Source organism: Pseudophryne corroboree, chromosome 7 (assembly GCF_028390025.1).
Source record: "Pseudophryne corroboree isolate aPseCor3 chromosome 7, aPseCor3.hap2, whole genome shotgun sequence".
Taxonomy (NCBI): Eukaryota; Metazoa; Chordata; class Amphibia; order Anura; family Myobatrachidae; genus Pseudophryne; species Pseudophryne corroboree.
In genome coordinates, this window is record NC_086450.1 from 375,160,770 (window position 1) to 375,178,751 (window position 17,982).

The following is a 17,982-nucleotide window of genomic DNA, read 5'->3' on the forward strand; positions in this document are numbered from 1 at the left end:
TGAGTATGTAATCCCCACTCCCCCGGGTGGAGGTCGTGGCGACTCAGGATGTGCACTCCTGGAATGAAAATTGCGGACAGCGCTCTTGCATTTATTTCCGCCCAGAGAAATATTTTTGACACTTCTCGCATGCAGGCCCTGCTTTTTGTCCCTCCTTGTCGATTGATGTATGCCACTGCTGTGGCCTTGTCAGACTGAACCTGGATCGCCTGATCCCTGAGTAGAGGTGTGGCCTGAATCAGAGCATTGTAGATAGCCCGAAGTTCCAGAATGTTGATTGGAAGTGGGGCTTCTTGGGCAGGCCCCCTTGGTGACTGCTCCCCATCCTCTCAGGCTAACATCCGTCGTGAGGAGGATCCAATCCTGAATCCCAAAACGTCAACCTTCCAGCAGGTTGGAAGGCTGTAACCACCACAGGAGTGAAATCTTGGCCTGGGGGTGACAGCTGAATCATTCGGTGCATCTGAAGATGTGAACCGGACCACTTGTTCAGGACGTCCAATTGGAAGGGTCTGGCATGGTACGAGGCCACCATTTTCCCCAACAATTTTATGCAAAGATGAATGGAAACTCGAGCAGGTCGGAGAACCATGCGAACCTTCTCTTGAAGTGTTCTCACATTGTCCTCAGGGAGGAACACTCTGAGCTACAGTATTCAGTATCCTACCCAGAAACAGGAGCCTATGAGACTGTTCCAGTTGAGACTGCTGTAGATTGAGGATCCACCCGTGATGAGACAGAAGTTGGATAGTGCAATCTATATGGAGCAGTAGAAGCTCCCTGGAACTTGCTTTTATCAGGAGATCGTCCAGGTAAGGGACAATGTTGACCCCCTGGACTCTGAGCTGGAACATAATTTCAGCTATCACCTTCGTGAACACCCTCGGAGCTGTAGACAGGCCGAAGGGCAATGCCTGAAACTGGTAGTGATCGTTCAGTCGGGCAAACCGTAGATAGGCCTGATGAGGCCAAATCGGGATATGGAGGTAGGTGTCCTTGATATCCAGGGACACGAGGAATTCTTGTTGTACCAGGCCAGCGATCGCTGCTCTCAAAGATTCCATCTTGAATTTGAAAACCTTCAGGTAAGAATTTAAGGACTTCAGATTCAAAATGGGTCTCACAGACCCTTCTGGTTTTGGCACTACAAACTGGAGTAGTAACCTTGTCCTCTGTGTAGCAGGGGTACTGGAACAATGACCTGGGACTGGACCAACTGCATTGGAGGCACCCCGGGCCCTAGATCAAAATCTGGAGGACCGAAAAGACTGAGTATACGGTCCCGGATAGGTACGCCTAGCAGGCGGAGACCCTGAAGGGAGAAACATGGATTTCCCAGCAGTAGCTTTGGAGATTCATTCATCCAATTCACCTCCGAAAAGCCATTCACCTGTGAAGGGAAGAGATTCCACATTACGTTTGGAATCGGCATCTGCAATCCATTGACGCAACCATATGGCACTGCGTGCAGACACAGCCATAGTAGTGGTTCTAGCATTTATATTTCCAATCTCTTTAAGGGAGTCACAGAGGACTCTTGCCGTGTCCTGAATGCGTTTCAGGAAAGTTACAGTAGTAACCAAGGTCATATCACCCGAAAGACCCTCCTGAATCTGAGTAGCCCATGTATGAATGGCATGTGTCATCCAGCAACCAGCAATGACCTGCCTTTGAGCTACACCTGCAGCAGTGTAGATAGATTTTAGTGTGGTCTCTGTTTTCCTAACCCCCGAGTCCTTTACCGTAAAAGATCCCGGAGCAGGGAGCACCGCCTTTTTAGAATAGAAAGACGAGAGACGGACGTCTACTGCTGGAGATTCTTCCCAGAATTTCTTGCCTTCAGGGGCAAATGGGAAGGTATTTACTGTGCACTATGCTGGTTATTTTCATCCAGCACACTCCTTTCAGTTGCACAGTTCAATTGTAAAAGCTTATTTGCAGCACTTGTGCAGTAATTCTACAGTCTGCCACCTGGTGGGGATATTGCATGAAAAAGTTTGTAAGTTACTGTGAACCCAAATAGTGGCAAATAAGATTGGATAACCGAATGGACAGCAATTAATGGCAATAAGCAAAGTATTTGAGATTCTTGGTGCAAATGATTGATGTTTGTGTTTATCATCAGTGGTAAAATGAAGGTAAACAAGTGTTTTTCACCAAATAAAAGCCTGTTGATTATTTTGGGGCACAGAAAAAAGTGTAATGTGATTTGTTTTAAAGCAAGTTTCAAAAATATTCAGGAAAAAACACTTGTTACTCCTATCTGCAAGTTCAAAAACAAATTTCCCATCTATACCACACCCCAATTTACATATTCACATAATTCAACCATTTTAAGCATTTTATAGAAAATCTCCTGAAAACTGACTTGTTCCTGTTATGCTATTTAAATGCCTCCGAGTGCTTGATGATTCCTGAGTGAGCCGTCTGCCAGAGGGGTGTGGATCATAGGGTCGACAGTGTCTCGGTCGACCACTGTTGGTCGACATGGTTTCTAAGTCAACAGGGTCTCTAGGTCGACATGACAGAAGGTCAACATGAGGTTTAAAAAAAATAAAAATTTGGTGTCGTTTTATCTGTAGTGTGACCGGGAACCCCAACCCCAGTTAGTGCACCATGTCCCCTTGCATGGCTTGCGGCTTCTGGCAAGGTGCCTCGCTGCGCTCTGCACAGGTTATCCTTCCCAATTGTAGTCCACGTGGATCGTAAAGCATGAAAAAGAAAAAAAAATCATGTCGACCTAGAGACCATGTCCACCTAGAACCCATGTCGACCAATAGTGGTCGACCGAAGTGTGGTTGACCTAGTGACCGGATACCCTGCCAGAGATGCCGCTTTTTTTTTTTTAAAGATTATTCTCTACTTTTCCCCTACTCGGGCTGCAAGCTAAAATCCGTGTTATCTCTCACTGTGAGCTGCATTAAGATATAGGGAGTAATTCAGATTTGATCGCAGCAGCAAATTTGTTAGCAGTTGGGCAAAACCATGTGCACTGCAGGTGGGGCAGATATAACATGTGCAGAGAGAGTTAGATTTGGGTGGGGTGTGTTTAATCTGCAATATAAATTGCAGTGTAAAAATAAAGCAGCCATTATTCACCCTGCACAGAAACAAAATACCCACTGAATGTAACTCTCTGCACGTTAATTCTTTTTCATCCACTAGGGGTCACTGGAGTACTCTTGGGATATGGACGGTGTTAGCAAGGACTGGGCACTGAATATTCAAATTTCAGTAACTCTCCTCCCCTCCATACTCCCAGAATACCCCAGTGTTTTTTCGGTGCTCACATGGACAGGAAGCACAAGTGTGGACCTCCAGAGGGGGACATACATTTTTTTACTTTTTTTTTTTTTTTTTTCTTTTATATACATTAAATCCTTTCCCAGCTTACACAAAAGCTCTGGGTACGGGATTATAGAAGCTGCTGCTGCGTGCAGCTCTTGGCGTGTCGGGCCTCACAAAGGAGCCCCCTCACAGCCACAAGCAGCTCAGCTAACAACAGCTGAGACTGCAGAAAGGACTGGACGGCGCTTGCTGGAAGAAGCCCCGTCAGAGCCCAAGTACATCAGCTACCTTCAGCTGAGGCTGCAGAACGGAGCTTGCTGTAGAAGCCCCGTCAGAGTACAGGAACCCAGGTATTTATGACAGGGGCGGTCAGCTCACGCTGCCGACCCGCTGTGTGGGGGGACTGCTATGTGCGTCGACCGAGGCATCCCGCTGCTCCGTCCCCACCACCGCTGTTATCAGCGCCCCACCGCCGCTCCCCTATTTCCGGCCGCCGCTCAGAGGGACGCGCTGGACGGCCGCTGCAAGCGCCGTTCTCAGCGCTCCCTGCCTGCAATGCAATCAGACCGCGGACAGCGTTCAGTGCTGCCGCGGTCTGTCCCTGTAACGGCCGGAGGCTCCGTCGCTTAGGGGAAGGTAACTGCTCCCTCAGACCGCGGACAGCGTTCACTGCTGCCGCGGTCTGTCTCAATAAAGGCCGGCAGCTCAGCACTGCCAGCGCTCCCTGCACACACTAAGGGGTAGCAGGGGGGGGGGATGCCGGCGCCTCTGATCACTCAGACCGCGGACAGTGCGCACTGCTGCCGCGGTCTGTCCCTGTAAAACAGCCCTCTAGTAACTAGTGGGCTCATGCTGGGCAGTCAGGAGTTTCCCTGTCCCTAATACTTGTAGCGCAGCTGCAGGGGGGGGGGGGGGGGGGGGGGGTTGTTATGCCACAGCAGCAGCAATACACAGCCTATGCTAAAGAAGGGGCTGCATTGTGTTATATATGCATTCGTGTAGCACTTGTTATACCATAGACAATGTTATACCATAGGATATGTATATAAAATACGGTATGTATGTATATATGGTCATGTAACGAAATATGCTATATGTTCTTTGACTATAAGCACATGGCTGGAGGCCATTTTAATCATACTTTCTCTGACGTCCTAGTGGATGCTGGGAACTCCGAAAGGACCATGGGGAATAGCGGCTCCGCAGGAGACTGGGCACAACTAAAGAAAGCTTTTAGGTCACCTGGTGTGCATTGGCTCCTCCCACTATGACCCTCCTCCAAGCCTCAGTTAGATTTTGTGCCCGGCCGAGGTTGGATGCACACTAGGGGCTCTCCTGAGCTTCTAAAAAGAAAGTATATAATTAGGTTTTTTATTTTACAGTGAGACCTGCTGGCAACAGGCTCACTGCAGCGAGGGACTAAGGGGAGAAGAAGCGAACCTACCTGCTTGCAGCTAGCTTGGGCTTCTTAGGCTACTGGACACCATTAGCTCCAGAGGGATCGACCGCATGGAACTGGCCTTGGTGTTCGGTCCCGGAGCCGCGCCGCCGGCCCCCTTACAGAGCCAGAAGCAAGAAGAGGTCCGGAAAATCGGCGGCAGAAGACATCAGTCTTCACCAAGGTAGCGCACAGCACTGCAGCTGTGCGCCATTGCTCCTCATACACACTTCACACTCCGGTCACTGAGGGTGCAGGGCGCTAGGGGGGGGCGCCCTGAGCAGCAATAAAAACACCTTGGCTGGCAAAAATACCACAATATATAGCCCCAGAGGCTATATATGTGATAATTACCCCTGCCAGAATCCATAAAAAAGCGGGAGAAAAGTCCGCGAAAAAGGGGCGGAGCTATCTCCTTCAGCACACTGGCGCCATTTCTCCCTCACAGCTTCGCTGGAAGGGAGCTCCCTGGCTCTCCCCTGCTGTCTACACTACAGAAAAGGGTAAAAAAGAGAGGGGGGGCACTAAATTTAGGCGCAGTATATATAACAGCAGCTATAGGGGACATAATTCAGTTAGTCCCTGCATTATATAGCGCTCTGGTGTGTGCTGGCATACTCTCTCTCTGTCTCCCCAAAGGGCATTTGTGGGTCCTGTCCTCTGTTAGAGCATTCCCTGTGTGTGTGCGGTGTGTCGGTACGGCTGTGTCGACATGTTTGATGAGGATAATGATGTGGAGGCGGAGCAGATGCCTATAGAAGGGATGTCACCCCCTGCGGGGCAGACACCTGAGTGGATGGACTTATGGAAGGAATTGCGTGCACGTGTCGACTCCTTACACAAAAAATTTGACGACATGCCAAATGCGGGACAGCCGGCTTCTCAGCTCGTGCCTGTCCAGGCGTCTCAAAGGCCATCGGGGGCTCTAAAACGCCCGCTACCTCAGATGGCAGTCGCGGATGTCGACACGGATACTGACACCAGTGTCGACGACGATGAGTCTAGTCTAATGTCCACTAAGGCCATTCGTTGCATGATTGAAGCAATGAAAGAGGTGTTACAAATTTCTGATATAAACCCAAGTACCACTAAAAAGGGTATTATGTTTGGGGAGAAAAAACTACCCGTAGTTTTTCCCCCATCAGAAGAATTAAATGAAGTGTGTGAAGAAGCGTGGGCTTTCCCTGATAAAAGATTGGTAATCTCTAAGAAGTTACTAATGGCGTTCCCTTTCCCGCCAGAGGATAGGTCACGTTGGGAGACACCCCCTAGGGTGGATAAAGCGCTCACACGTTTGTCTAAAAAGGTGGCACTACCGTCTCCGGATACGGCCGCCCTCAAGGAACCTGCTGATAGAAAGCAGGAGGCGATCCTGAAGTCTGTATATACACACTCAGGCATTATACTTAGACCAGCTATTGCGTCAGCATGGATGTGCAGTGCTGCCGCTGCGTGGTCAGATTCCGTCAGAAAATATTGACACCCTAGACAGGGACACTATTCTGCTAACCATAGAGCATATAAAGGACTCAGTCTTATACATGAGAGATGCACAGAGGGAGATCTGCCGGCTGGCATCTAAAATAAGTGCATTGTCCATTTCTGCTAGGAGAGGCTTATGGACTCGCCAGTGGACAGGGGATGCAGATTCAAAAAGGCACATGGAAGTTTTGCCTTATAAGGGTGAGGAGTTATTTGGGGATGGTCTCTCGGACCTAGTTTCCACAGCAACTGCTGGGAAGTCAGCATTTTTACCCCATGTTCCCTCACAGCCTAAAAAGGCGCCGTTTTATCAGGTACAGTCCTTTCGGACTCAGAAAAACAGGCGTGGAAAAGGCGGGTCCTTTCTGTCCAGAGGCAGAGGTAGGGGAAAAAGGCTGCAACAAACAGCAGGTTCCCAGGAGCAAAAGTCCTCCCCCGCTTCTTCCAAGTCCGCCGCATGACGGTGGGGCTCCACAGGCGGAGCAAGGTACGGTGGGGGGCCGCCTCAAAAATTTCAGCGATCAGTGGGCTCGCTCACAGGTGGATCCTGCAAATAGTATCTCAAGGGTACAAACTGGAATTCGAGGCGTCTCCACCCCACCGGTTCCTAAAATCTGCCTTGCCGGTTACTCCTTCAGACAGGGAGGCTGTGCTAGCGGCAATTCACAAGCTGTATTCGCAGCAGGTGATAATCAAGGTGCCCCTACTTCAACAAGGACGGGGTTACTATTCCACACTGTTTGTGGTACCGAAACCGGACGGTTCGGTGAGACCCATTTTAAATTTGAAATCCTTGAACACATACATAAAAAAATTCAAGTTCAAGAGGGAATCGCTCAGGGCGGTTATTGCAAGCCTGGACGAGGGGGATTACATGGTATCCCTGGACATCAAGGATGCTTACCTGCATGTCCCCATTTACTATCCTCACCAGGAGTACCTCAGATTTGTGGTACAGGATTGCCATTACCAATTCCAGATGCTGCCGTTTGGACTCTCCACAGCACCGAGGGTGTTTACCAAGGTAATGGCGGAAATGATGATACTCCTTCGAAGAAAGGGAGTTTTAATTATCCCGTACTTGGACGATCTCCTAATAAAGGCGAGGTCCAAGGAGCAGTTGTTGGTGGGAGTAGCACTATCTCAGGAGGTGCTACACCAGCACGGTTGGATTCGGAATATTCCAAAATCACAGCTGGTTCCGACGACACGTCTACTGTTCCTGGGTATGATTCTGGATACAGTCCAGAAAAAAGTGTTTCTCCCGGAGGAGAAAGCCAAGGAGCTGTCATCTCTAGTCAGAGACCTCCTGAAACCAAAACAGGTATCGGTGCATCACTGCACGCGGGTCCTGGGAAAGATGGTGGCTTCTTACGAAGCAATTCCTTTCGGCAGGTTCCATGCCAGAATCTTTCAGTGGGACCTGTTGGACCAATGGTCCGGATCGCATCTTCAGATGCATCGCCTAATAACCCTGTCTCCAAGAACCAGGGTGTCTCTGCTGTGGTGGCTGCAGAGTGCTAATCTTCTAGAGGGCCGCAGATTCAGCATACAGGACTGGGTCCTGGTGACCACGGATGCCAGCCTTCGAGGCTGGGGGGCAGTCACACAGGGAAGAAACTTCCAAGGACTATGGTCGAGTCAGGAGACTTCCCTACACATAAATATTCTGGAACTAAGGGCCATTTACAATGCCCTAAGTCAGGCAAAATCCCTGCTTCTACACCAGCCGGTACTGATCCAGTCAGACAACATCACATGTAAATCGACAGGGCGGCACAAGAAGCAGGATGGCAATGGCAGAAGCCACAAGGATTCTCCGATGGGCGGAAAATCACGTACTAGCACTGTCAGCAGTGTTCATTCCGGGAGTGGACAACTGGGAAGCAGACTTTCTCAGCAGGCACGACCTCCACCCGGGAGAGTGGGGACTTCATCCAGAAGTCTTCACGCTGATTGTAAATCGATGGGAACGGCCACAGGTGGACATGATGGCGTCCCGCCTAAACAAAAAACTAGAGAGATATTGCGCCAGGTCAAGGGACCCTCAGGCGATAGCTGTGGACGCTCTAGTGACACCGTGGGTGTACCAGTCAGTTTGTGTTCCCTCCTCTGCCTCTCATACCAAGGGTACTGAGAATAATAAGAAAACGAGGAGTAAGAACAATACTCGTGGTTCCGGATTGGCCAAGACGAGCGTGGTACCCGGAACTTCAAGAGATGATCTCAGAGGACCCATGGCCTCTGCCGCTCAGACAGGACCTGCTGCAGCAGGGGCCCTGTCTGTTCCAAGACTTACCGCGGCTGCGTTTGACGGCATGGCGGTTGAACGCCGGATCCTGAAGGAAAAGGGCATTCCGGAGGAAGTCATTCCTACGCTGATTAAAGCCAGGAAAGATGTAACTGCAAAGCATTATCACCGCATATGGCGGAAATATGTTGCTTGGTGTGAGGCCAAAAAGGCCCCAACAGAGGAATTTCAACTAGGTCGTTTTCTGCATTTCCTACAAGCAGGAGTGACTATGGGCCTGAAATTAGGCTCCATTAAGGTACAGATCTCGGCTCTGTCGATTTTCTTCCAGAAAGAACTAGCTTCACTACCTGAAGTTCAGACGTTTGTGAAAGGAGTGCTGCATATTCAGCCCCCGTTTGTGCCTCCAGTGGCACCTTGGGATCTCAACGTGGTGTTGAGTTTCTTAAAATCACATTGGTTTGAGCCACTTAAAACCGTGGATCTAAAATATCTCACGTGGAAAGTGGTCATGTTATTGGCCTTGGCTTCAGCCAGGCGTGTGTCAGAATTGGCAGCTTTGTCATGTAAAAGCCCTTATCTGATTTTCCATATGGATAGGGCGGAATTGAGGACTCGTCCCCAGTTTCTCCCTAAGGTGGTATCAGCTTTTCACTTGAACCAACCTATTGTGGTGCCTGCGGCTACTAGGGACTTGGAGGATTCCAAGTTACTGGACGTAGTCAGGGCCTTGAAAATTTATGTTTCCAGGACGGCTAGAGTCAGGAAAACTGACTCGCTATTTATCCTGTATGCACCCAACAAACTGGGTGCTCCTGCTTCTAAGCAGACTATTGCTCGCTGGATTTGTAGCACAATTCAGCTGGCGCATTCTGCGGCTGGACTGCCGCATCCTAAATCAGTAAAAGCCCATTCCACAAGGAAGGTGGGCTCATCTTGGGCGGCTGCCCGAGGGGTCTCGGCTTTACAACTTTGCCGAGCTGCTACTTGGTCAGGGGCAAACACGTTTGCAAAATTCTACAAATTTGATACCCTGGCTGAGGAGGACCTTGAGTTCTCTCATTCGGTGCTGCAGAGTCATCCGCACTCTCCCGCCCGTTTGGGAGCTTTGGTATAATCCCCATGGTCCTTTCGGAGTTCCCAGCATCCACTAGGACGTCAGAGAAAATAAGATTTTACTCACCGGTAAATCTATTTCTCGTAGTCCGTAGTGGATGCTGGGCGCCCATCCCAAGTGCGGATTGTCTGCAATACTTGTACATAGTTATTGTTAACTAAAGGGTTATTGTTGAGCCATCTGTTGAGAGGCTCAGTTGTTTTCATACTGTTAAACTGGGTATAGTATCACGAGTTATACGGTGTGATTGGTGTGGCTGGTAGGAGTCTTACCCGGGATTCAAAATCCTTCCTTATTATGTCAGCTCGTCCGGGCACAGTGTCCTAACTGAGGCTTGGAGGAGGATCATAGTGGGAGGAGCCAGTGCACACCAGGTGACCTAAAAGCTTTCTTTAGTTGTGCCCAGTCTCCTGCGGAGCCGCTATTCCCCATGGTCCTTTCGGAGTTCCCAGCATCCACTACGGACTACGAGAAATAGATTTACCGGTGAGAGAAATCTTATTTTTTCTGTTTCTTTTCCAGAACGTTCCTGTCCTACAACACTGCTCCACCGGATGGCGCAGGGGTGTTGGTAGGAATTTTTGGATCAGGTTTCTTATGGTCTGGCCACGTGCACTGCACTTTGATCATATACACATTTTCGCAATTTTACTGAGGTGGAATTGGTTTGTCTTTGTCTATTTATTTGTCTGGTTACATAATAAGTCAGTCACCAGCAAAGACGGAAAAGTTGTTTCACTGCAATGTCTGTACCAGTGGGTTCCCGGTGAGTTCTACCACATGCACAGTATATTTTATACTCCCATTTCATCTCCTATTTTGCAAAGATAGTTTTCATTTGCCTTATAAATTCCCAGTTTCTGCTATGTTGCAATCCTGACGATTCTATGCCAGGCCTAACTGCGCATGATGAATGTGAGAAGGGTGAATAGACCAGCAGTCAGATAGCGTGGGTGCGTCAGTCTCTGAAGTTTACAGGGACTGAAGAGGCTCTGACAATTTATAAGGTGGTCTTTACTAGGCCACAGATCTCCAGCGTGGAATCTCTAAATAAGATGTTAATAGGATCCTGATACACAGGTTTCTAAACCTCGCCGATTTCAGTCTAGTTACCCGTTTCCAAAGTCAGTGACATCTCCATGGGAGCTATGCTAGAGTCGCTGTATACAGCAGCAGGGGTGTTGCTTCGACCGTGTTTGGTTGGCATTTGGGTAACTACGGCATTGCTTGTCTGGATAACAGGACTCAGGTCCTCCCTACAAAACGTCCACCTTATGCTTCTCGCTGATCAAATCTGCGAAGCTGCTGATTATCTATGTACAGCTTCTATGGACGTCTGCCTAGTCAGTTCTCGCCTTTCAGCGTCACTCGTTGTGGCACGACAAGCGCTCTGGCTGCGTCCTTAGCAGGCGGAGGCAAAGGTCGAGAGAAGAATAGAAGCATTACCTTATGCAAAGGTTGTTTGGTCCTGATTTGGACAAAGGTATTTTTCACGGGATACTCTGGACCAGCGTTCGAATCCTTTAGACCTCAGCCCTTTTCGAGGCCGTGGTAGACAAACAGCCACGCCTGGTAGGCGAGGTCGAGGACGTGGTTTTCAACAAACCAACGCCAGTCGTCCGGACGCTAAGGTCACCGGCAAGCCAGTGGCATGACGGGCTCCCAACCCATCTCGGTTCTCCAGTTGTGGGAGCACGCCTTCAGACGTTTCATTTGGCATGGTTGCAGATATCCACAGATGGGTGGATCCGCAATTTAGTGTTAAAAGATAAGAGTTCGACAGTCTACCGCCTCTGCGGTTTTTCAACACAGGACTGCCTGTGTAGGACGGCAAGAGGGCGGTTCGGTAAATTGCCATTCACTCTCTGCTGGAGTCAGCAGTTTTGATTCCGGTCCCTGTACACCAACAAGGTCACGGTTATTATTCCAGTCTGTTGTGGTACCAAAGCCGGATGGCTTGGTCAGGCCAATATTGCATACTTACTACAGATTCAAGATGGAATCTCTGCGGACAGTACTTGCAGGTTTAGAGCCACAGGAATTCATGATTGCGCTGGATCTCGAGGATGCGTACTTACACATTCCGATTTGGCCACCTCATCAGAGGTTCTTGCGTTTGCAATACGTCAGATCCATTATCAGTTTCAGGCTCTACCGTTTGCCCTCTCGTCAGCGCTTAGGGTATTCACCAAAGTGATGTATGTTTTGATGGCTCATCTCATATTCCTGTAAGTGATAATAGTTCCGTACTTAGACGATTTGCTCATCAAAGCTTCGTCTCAACCAAATGCGCCTTCAACATGCGTTGCTAAGGTACAATGTGCTGGTTCAGCACGGTTGGTTTGTCATCTTTAAGAACTCACATCGGATTCCGTCTCAACGACTTCATTTCCTAGGAATGATTCTCGATACGGTAGATCGAGGAATTTGTCTACCAGAACAGAAAGTACAGACTATTCGTCATCTGGTACGATTAGTGCTCAAGCCTCGGTATGTTTGTGCATTCGCCTGTTAGGCACAATAGTGGCGGCTTTCAAAGCGCTTCTGTTCGGAAGATTTCACTTCCTTTTCAACTGCATGGGCTCGCACAGTGGTCGGCCTCGCAAGTACACAATCTAACCGCAGGAAATCGGTTAGGCGTCTGGAATTGGATAGTTCTAATCACAGACGTGAGTCTCAGAGGTTGGGGAGCTGTAGTTCAAAATTGTCAGCTCCAGAGTCTCTGGGAGGATCACGACAGATGGCTGTCTATAAATGTCCTAGAACTCCGACCAATTTACAATGTGCTACGACAAGTAGTGCACTTGCTTCGGTCTCAAGCGGTCCAAGTGCAGTCAGACAACGCAACGGCGGTCGCGTACATCAATAAACAAAGGGGAAAGAGAAGCCGCATGGCAATGTGGGAAGTAGCTCGAATCCTCAATTGGGCCGAACATCACCAAGTGATATTGGCGGTAGTGTTCATTACGAGAATGGACAACTGGGAGGCGGATGATCTCAGCCATCGGGATTTTCATCCAGGAGAATGGGCATTAAATCCAGAAGTGTTTCACATGTTGGTCCAGAGGTGGGGTTACCCTCAAGTGGACCTGATGACATCTCGCCACAATCGCCAAAAGCCCAGTATGTGTCCAGAACGCGAGATCCAAAGGCAGTGGCAGTGGATGCTCTCACGATTGCGTGGCCGTACAGCCTCGGGTATCTGTTTCCACTGCCCTCTCTGTTGCTTACTCGCAGACGATCCTTGGCCGCTTCCGCTACGTCCGGACCTGTTACGACAGGGTTCATTCCTTTACCCCGATTTAGCGCGGATGCGTTTGAAGGGGTGGCTGTTGAGACCGCCCTCTTAAGAAGAGAGGGGATTCCACTATCGGTTATAACAACCATGTTACGTGCTAGAAATCCAGTTACGACAGCTCAATATTACATGATTTGGCGTGCCTATATAGGTTGGTGTGAAGCTTGGAAGTTTCCGACATCATCTTTCAAGTGTTCCCGTCTTTTGTTATTTCTACAAACGGGGTTAGATGGAGGACTGCGTTTATCTACACTAAAGGTGCAGGTATCTGCTTTGTCAATTTACTTTCAAAGAATATTGACTCTATTGCTGTCTCACACACCTTTTCTGCAAGGTGTTCTCAGAGTACAGCCTCCATTCATTCCACCTACAGCGCCATGGGACTTGAATCTGGTTTTAGATTTTGTACAGCTTCATACTTTGAACCCTTACATCAAGTGGATGTTAAGTTTCTCACTTGGAAAACAATTTTTTCTCCTAGCCTTAGCTTCGTCAAGGCGTGTTTCAGATTTGGGTGTATTGGCATGCAAGCCATTGTTTGTAGGGTTTCATGATAATAGAGCGGAGCTTCGTACGAATCCCGCTTTCTGGCAAAAGGTAGTGTCATATGTTCACATCAATCAACCAATAGTAGTTCCTGTGTTAACAGGACAGTCTGGAACTTTGGATGTGGTACGCGCATTACGCGGTTATGTATCCCGAACGTCTACAGTTTGTAAGACGGATACGTTGTTTGTTCTCTATGATGCTGCCAAAATTGGTTGGCCAGCTTCTAAGCAGACCTTATCCAGATGGATTTTACTGACCATACGTCAGGCTTACCTTCATGCTAGGTTACAGCCGCCTACATCAGTAACAGCTCATTCCACACGTTCTGTGGTAACTTCAGGGGCAGCTGGTCGTGGGGTTTCTACGACGCAGAATTGCCGTGCGGCTACATAGTCATCAGTGCACACGTTTGTGCGCTTTTACAAGTTTAATACGTTTGCGGCATCAGCATCTAGCTTTGGCCGCCTAGTGTTACAGGTGCCAAACAGCTCTCCCGCCCACGAGGGAAGCTTTGGTACGTCCCAAGAGTACTCCAGTGACCCCTAGTGGATGAAAAAGAAAATAGGATTTTGGTAGTTACCAGGTAAATACTTTTCTTTGAATCCATAGGGGGCACTGGACGCCCACCCAGAGCAGTTTTACCTGGTTGTGGTAAGTTCAGGGGATCTTATGGTAACACATTCTCACCGATTTATCGGTCATGGTGTCAACTGGTTAGTTGTCAGCTACGTTATGTGTCAACTTTATTATTGTCCATTATGTTATAAATTATAGGTAATTCTCCATTGTTCATCCTCTCTATCCTGTTCGCCTCAGGAAAAAACACTGAGGTATTCTGGGAGTATGGAGGGGAGGAGAGTTACTGAAATTTGAATATTCAGTGCCCAGTCCTTGCTAACACCGTCCATATCCCAAGAGTACTCCAGTGCCCCCTATGGATTCAAAGAAAAGGATTTACCTGGTAAGGACCCAAATCCTATTATCTGCCCCCTCCCCCCGCAAAATGCCGTGGTAATGGGATTTTGACCTGAGTTAATGGAACCTGCAGCTAATTGAGTCAGCCTCTAAGTTTCCATGATGCTACTGTAAGAGCTGCTGAACAAAGACTGGTGTTCATGGAAAGGTATGAGAGCACCTGTTCTCCAATGCCTGTGGCTGTACATCTGGGAACGCAGCCTCTGGTAATGGCATACCCACAGAATGGACTATTTCTAGTCACTGTACAGGAGTGCCCATCACTTTTCCGCAGTGTTACTGTCTCTCTTGATCGCAGCAGTGCCTTTCTGCATACACTCTGTGTAATGCGTGTGCCTTTAGGTCTTTTTAGAATTTTTTAGCAGTTGCAAAGCAAAAAAAACGCTCAACTGCATGAACATTGGCATTGCGTGCGTCTGTGACTCTGGCCTTAAGAGTTGTGCATGAAGAATGTCCTCAGGCACCAGTGAACAGAAGGCTTAAGCCAAAACCTCATACTAAAGTTATGGTTGCTAAAGGTAGTTCTACAAGATACTGAGGGGTCTATTCATGAAGCAGTGAAACGTGGGGAGAAGTGTGCTCCACAAGCTCTTCTCTCCACTGCTTCATGAAAAGACCCCTGAATCACGGCTGTGCTTACACCGCCTCACATGTGGTTTCATCATGGTGGCTTATTTGGTTGTTAAATTATAAATTTACATAACAATTTGTCATGTGAATTTGGGTTTGTACCCTTTTTTTTTTTTTTTTTTTTTTAATATTAATTTGGTGAGCACTAGATTACTATGTGCGGATAATCTACAGTATAAACAGTGGGAGAACTTTCTTTTCATTTGACTGTATATATAAATTGTATTTTTCCTTGGCCTGGACCTGACATTTATTAGATCTGACTCTTTGTAAATCAGATAAGTGTTTGTTTTTGGGTTGTTTTTTTAAAAAAACCTTTAATACTCCTTTTTATATTTATTTTTTGAATTTTACAGGAAGAAAATAAGAAGGCTTTTCAAATTGTGGAGTTGCGAATTCTCTCTAATTGGGGACATACGGATTACACCTGTGTCTATCGCTTCCGAGCTCACGGAACACCTGTGAAATAACCAGATCACACTATACACAAATGTACAGTTTTTTTTTGTTTTTGTTTTTTTCAAATTGTGTAAATATTGTATACCTGGAACACTGGAATATATCTGGAACATACTGTAGGTAGGAGCAATGTTCCCTACACCATCCATATTCTCAATGCCAAAAACCCAGGAACACTTTGTCATAAAATAAAACGTACTGCCAGCCAAACCAATCTGATGTGCACTTAGCAGGTGACAGTATGTTCTGAGACTCTTTCTCCAAGCTCAACAAAATGCTGCATGCAGATCACTCAGGACTGAAAGGCCGGTTAGCAGGAGACCAGCACACCTTTGTATATGGGAACCTATTGAAGAAGTTATGTCTGCTGCCGAACTGCAGCTGCACTGAGGGCAGACCTGCACAATGTAACCCAAATGACTGCAGTAGGTCCCGCTTAGGCTCTTTCTGAATTAATGATCTGTCATTTAAATAGCTGCAAGGAAGATCGTACTTGAATACAAGTCATTGAGACAGCCATTCTCATCAGTCTTGTGTTGAGTGTAGCAGACAAGGCTCTATTCGTCTCAAAGCAAGAGATAAACTATCTCTTTTAAAAGCAGTATATGAATCACCAAAGCTTGTTGGATGTCCTGTTTTAATTTGGCTCCCCTCCCCCCATTTTGGTAGAAAAATAAAATATATAAAATTGCTATTTAACTACTGTACTGCTGCTTGGGATTTGGGGAAATGAAGCATGTACACGATGTTCCCTGTATTAGTCCATACTGGCTTTTATATCTGCAGAATGGTAACAAAAATGCAAGTGGCTAAGCTACTATATCACTACTTAGTTTTGTTTGACCCAACCCTGCGTCAAGCCTGTAACATGGTACTGAGACATTTACTGGAAGAGCATAATGGATAAGCTACTAAACTCTTCAACCCTGACAAGATCTTCCCTCTTATTTTCTTTACTGTATGTGCATATCCTTCTGTAAAAATGTTTTCCTTGTGATCATTGTATTTTATGTGTTGAAAGCTAGCCAAAAAAAAAACAAATGGTATATTTTTATGTATATATTTATAGAAAATATTTTATAAAATCAGAACCCCATTTTTTTAGGTGCATCCCATATGTCTAGTGCTTTGGCACCGAGAAGGTAAATTCTTCTCTCTCCAAAAGCAGAATGAACTCTAACTGGCTTCTATAATAGAGTTTATATGTATATTGCACAACAGTCCAAAAGCCTGAGAATGCAAGTGATAGCCTATTTATGAGATGTACAGAAATGGCATATTATTATTCAGATACACTATGTAAACCTGAACTGGGAGGGGAATGTAAAGGGACTTTTTTTTTCCCCCCTCCTTTTCCTTTTTACCACTAATTTATTTTTAAAGATGGAATATAGGATTGTGCAATGTATTTTTGTAAAGGCTTTTCAAGCTGTTTGTTATTCAGTAAGTGTTTTTGCTTTTGCTCTATATTGACAAAATATTGAAATGTTTTAAATAAAGAGTTTACTTTTTAAGTGCATGTAATATTTGGACAGGTAAATAAACAGTGTACTACTTTTCTGTATTCCGTGCTGTTTTAAACGATGCCCAACATGGTAACCAGTTAGCGAACCACAAAAAAGTTGAGAACTGTGCTTGCTACGCTACTGGACGAAGGTGCAGTTTCATTGGATGAAATAGTCGGTCTTAATCCTTATTACTTCTACCTGATGTGGTGGCTGTATTCCTGCTAGTGTAGACTGTCTGGGCAGAAGTATGATCTACTAGGCACAGACCTGTGTGTGGTGGGCATAAATATGGTCTGGCCACCAGACTACATGGTGTTCATGAATGGTTCATGCAGGGGAGCCCAGTTGTCTTCTGAACCCACGGCCATATATATCACAATGCACAGGGCACATATATATTTTTCGGTAGCATCCATAAGGGATATTGGGGACAGAATTAGTACGATGGGTATAGACTGGTCCAAAGGAGCCAGTGCACTTTAAATTTCTTCAACTGGGTGTGCTGGCTCCTCCCCTCTATGCCCCCTCCTACAGGCAGTTTAGACAAAAATTCCCTCAAGAAAGGATGCACACCCTGCAGCTCCAGAGTTTTTTTTTTTTTTTTTTCAATTTCATTTAAAACTTTATTTCTCTTACGTCCTAGAGCAGGGGTGGGGAACCTTTTTTCTACCGAGGGCCATTTGGATATTTATAAAATCCTTCGGGGGCCAAACAAAAATTCTCAACTTAAAAAATTACCTTGCCCCCCAGTAGGTCTGCCCCTTAGAGGTACTGTGTGTGCGCGCCTCCGGCGCGCACGCGCCAAAAAAATGGGTGTGGCCAGTTAAAATGGGACGTGCTACACATATCCCCCCCAATAGTGCGGTGCCAGATCCACAATTGCCCCCACAGTGCCAGGTATACAGATGCCCCCACAGTGCCAGGTATACAAATGCCCCCCACAGTGCCAGGTATACAGATGCCCCCCACAGTGCCAGGTATACAGAT

At 47.1% G+C, this 17,982-nt stretch overlaps 1 protein-coding gene across 9 annotated transcripts in view; it reads left to right on the forward strand.

Moving 5' to 3' along the window:
* Positions 1-17,051, forward strand: part of SUN1 (Sad1 and UNC84 domain containing 1) — a 224,182-nt gene extending 207,131 nt beyond the window's left edge. For all 9 annotated transcript variants that reach the window (XM_063934520.1, XM_063934524.1, XM_063934519.1 and 6 more), the window contains one exon: positions 15,385-17,051. In XM_063934520.1, the coding sequence (XP_063790590.1) occupies positions 15,385-15,498 (114 nt within the window). In that variant the 3' untranslated portion in view covers positions 15,499-17,051. The remainder of the gene's footprint in view (positions 1-15,384) is intronic.
* The last annotated feature ends 931 nt before the right edge of the window (positions 17,052-17,982 follow it).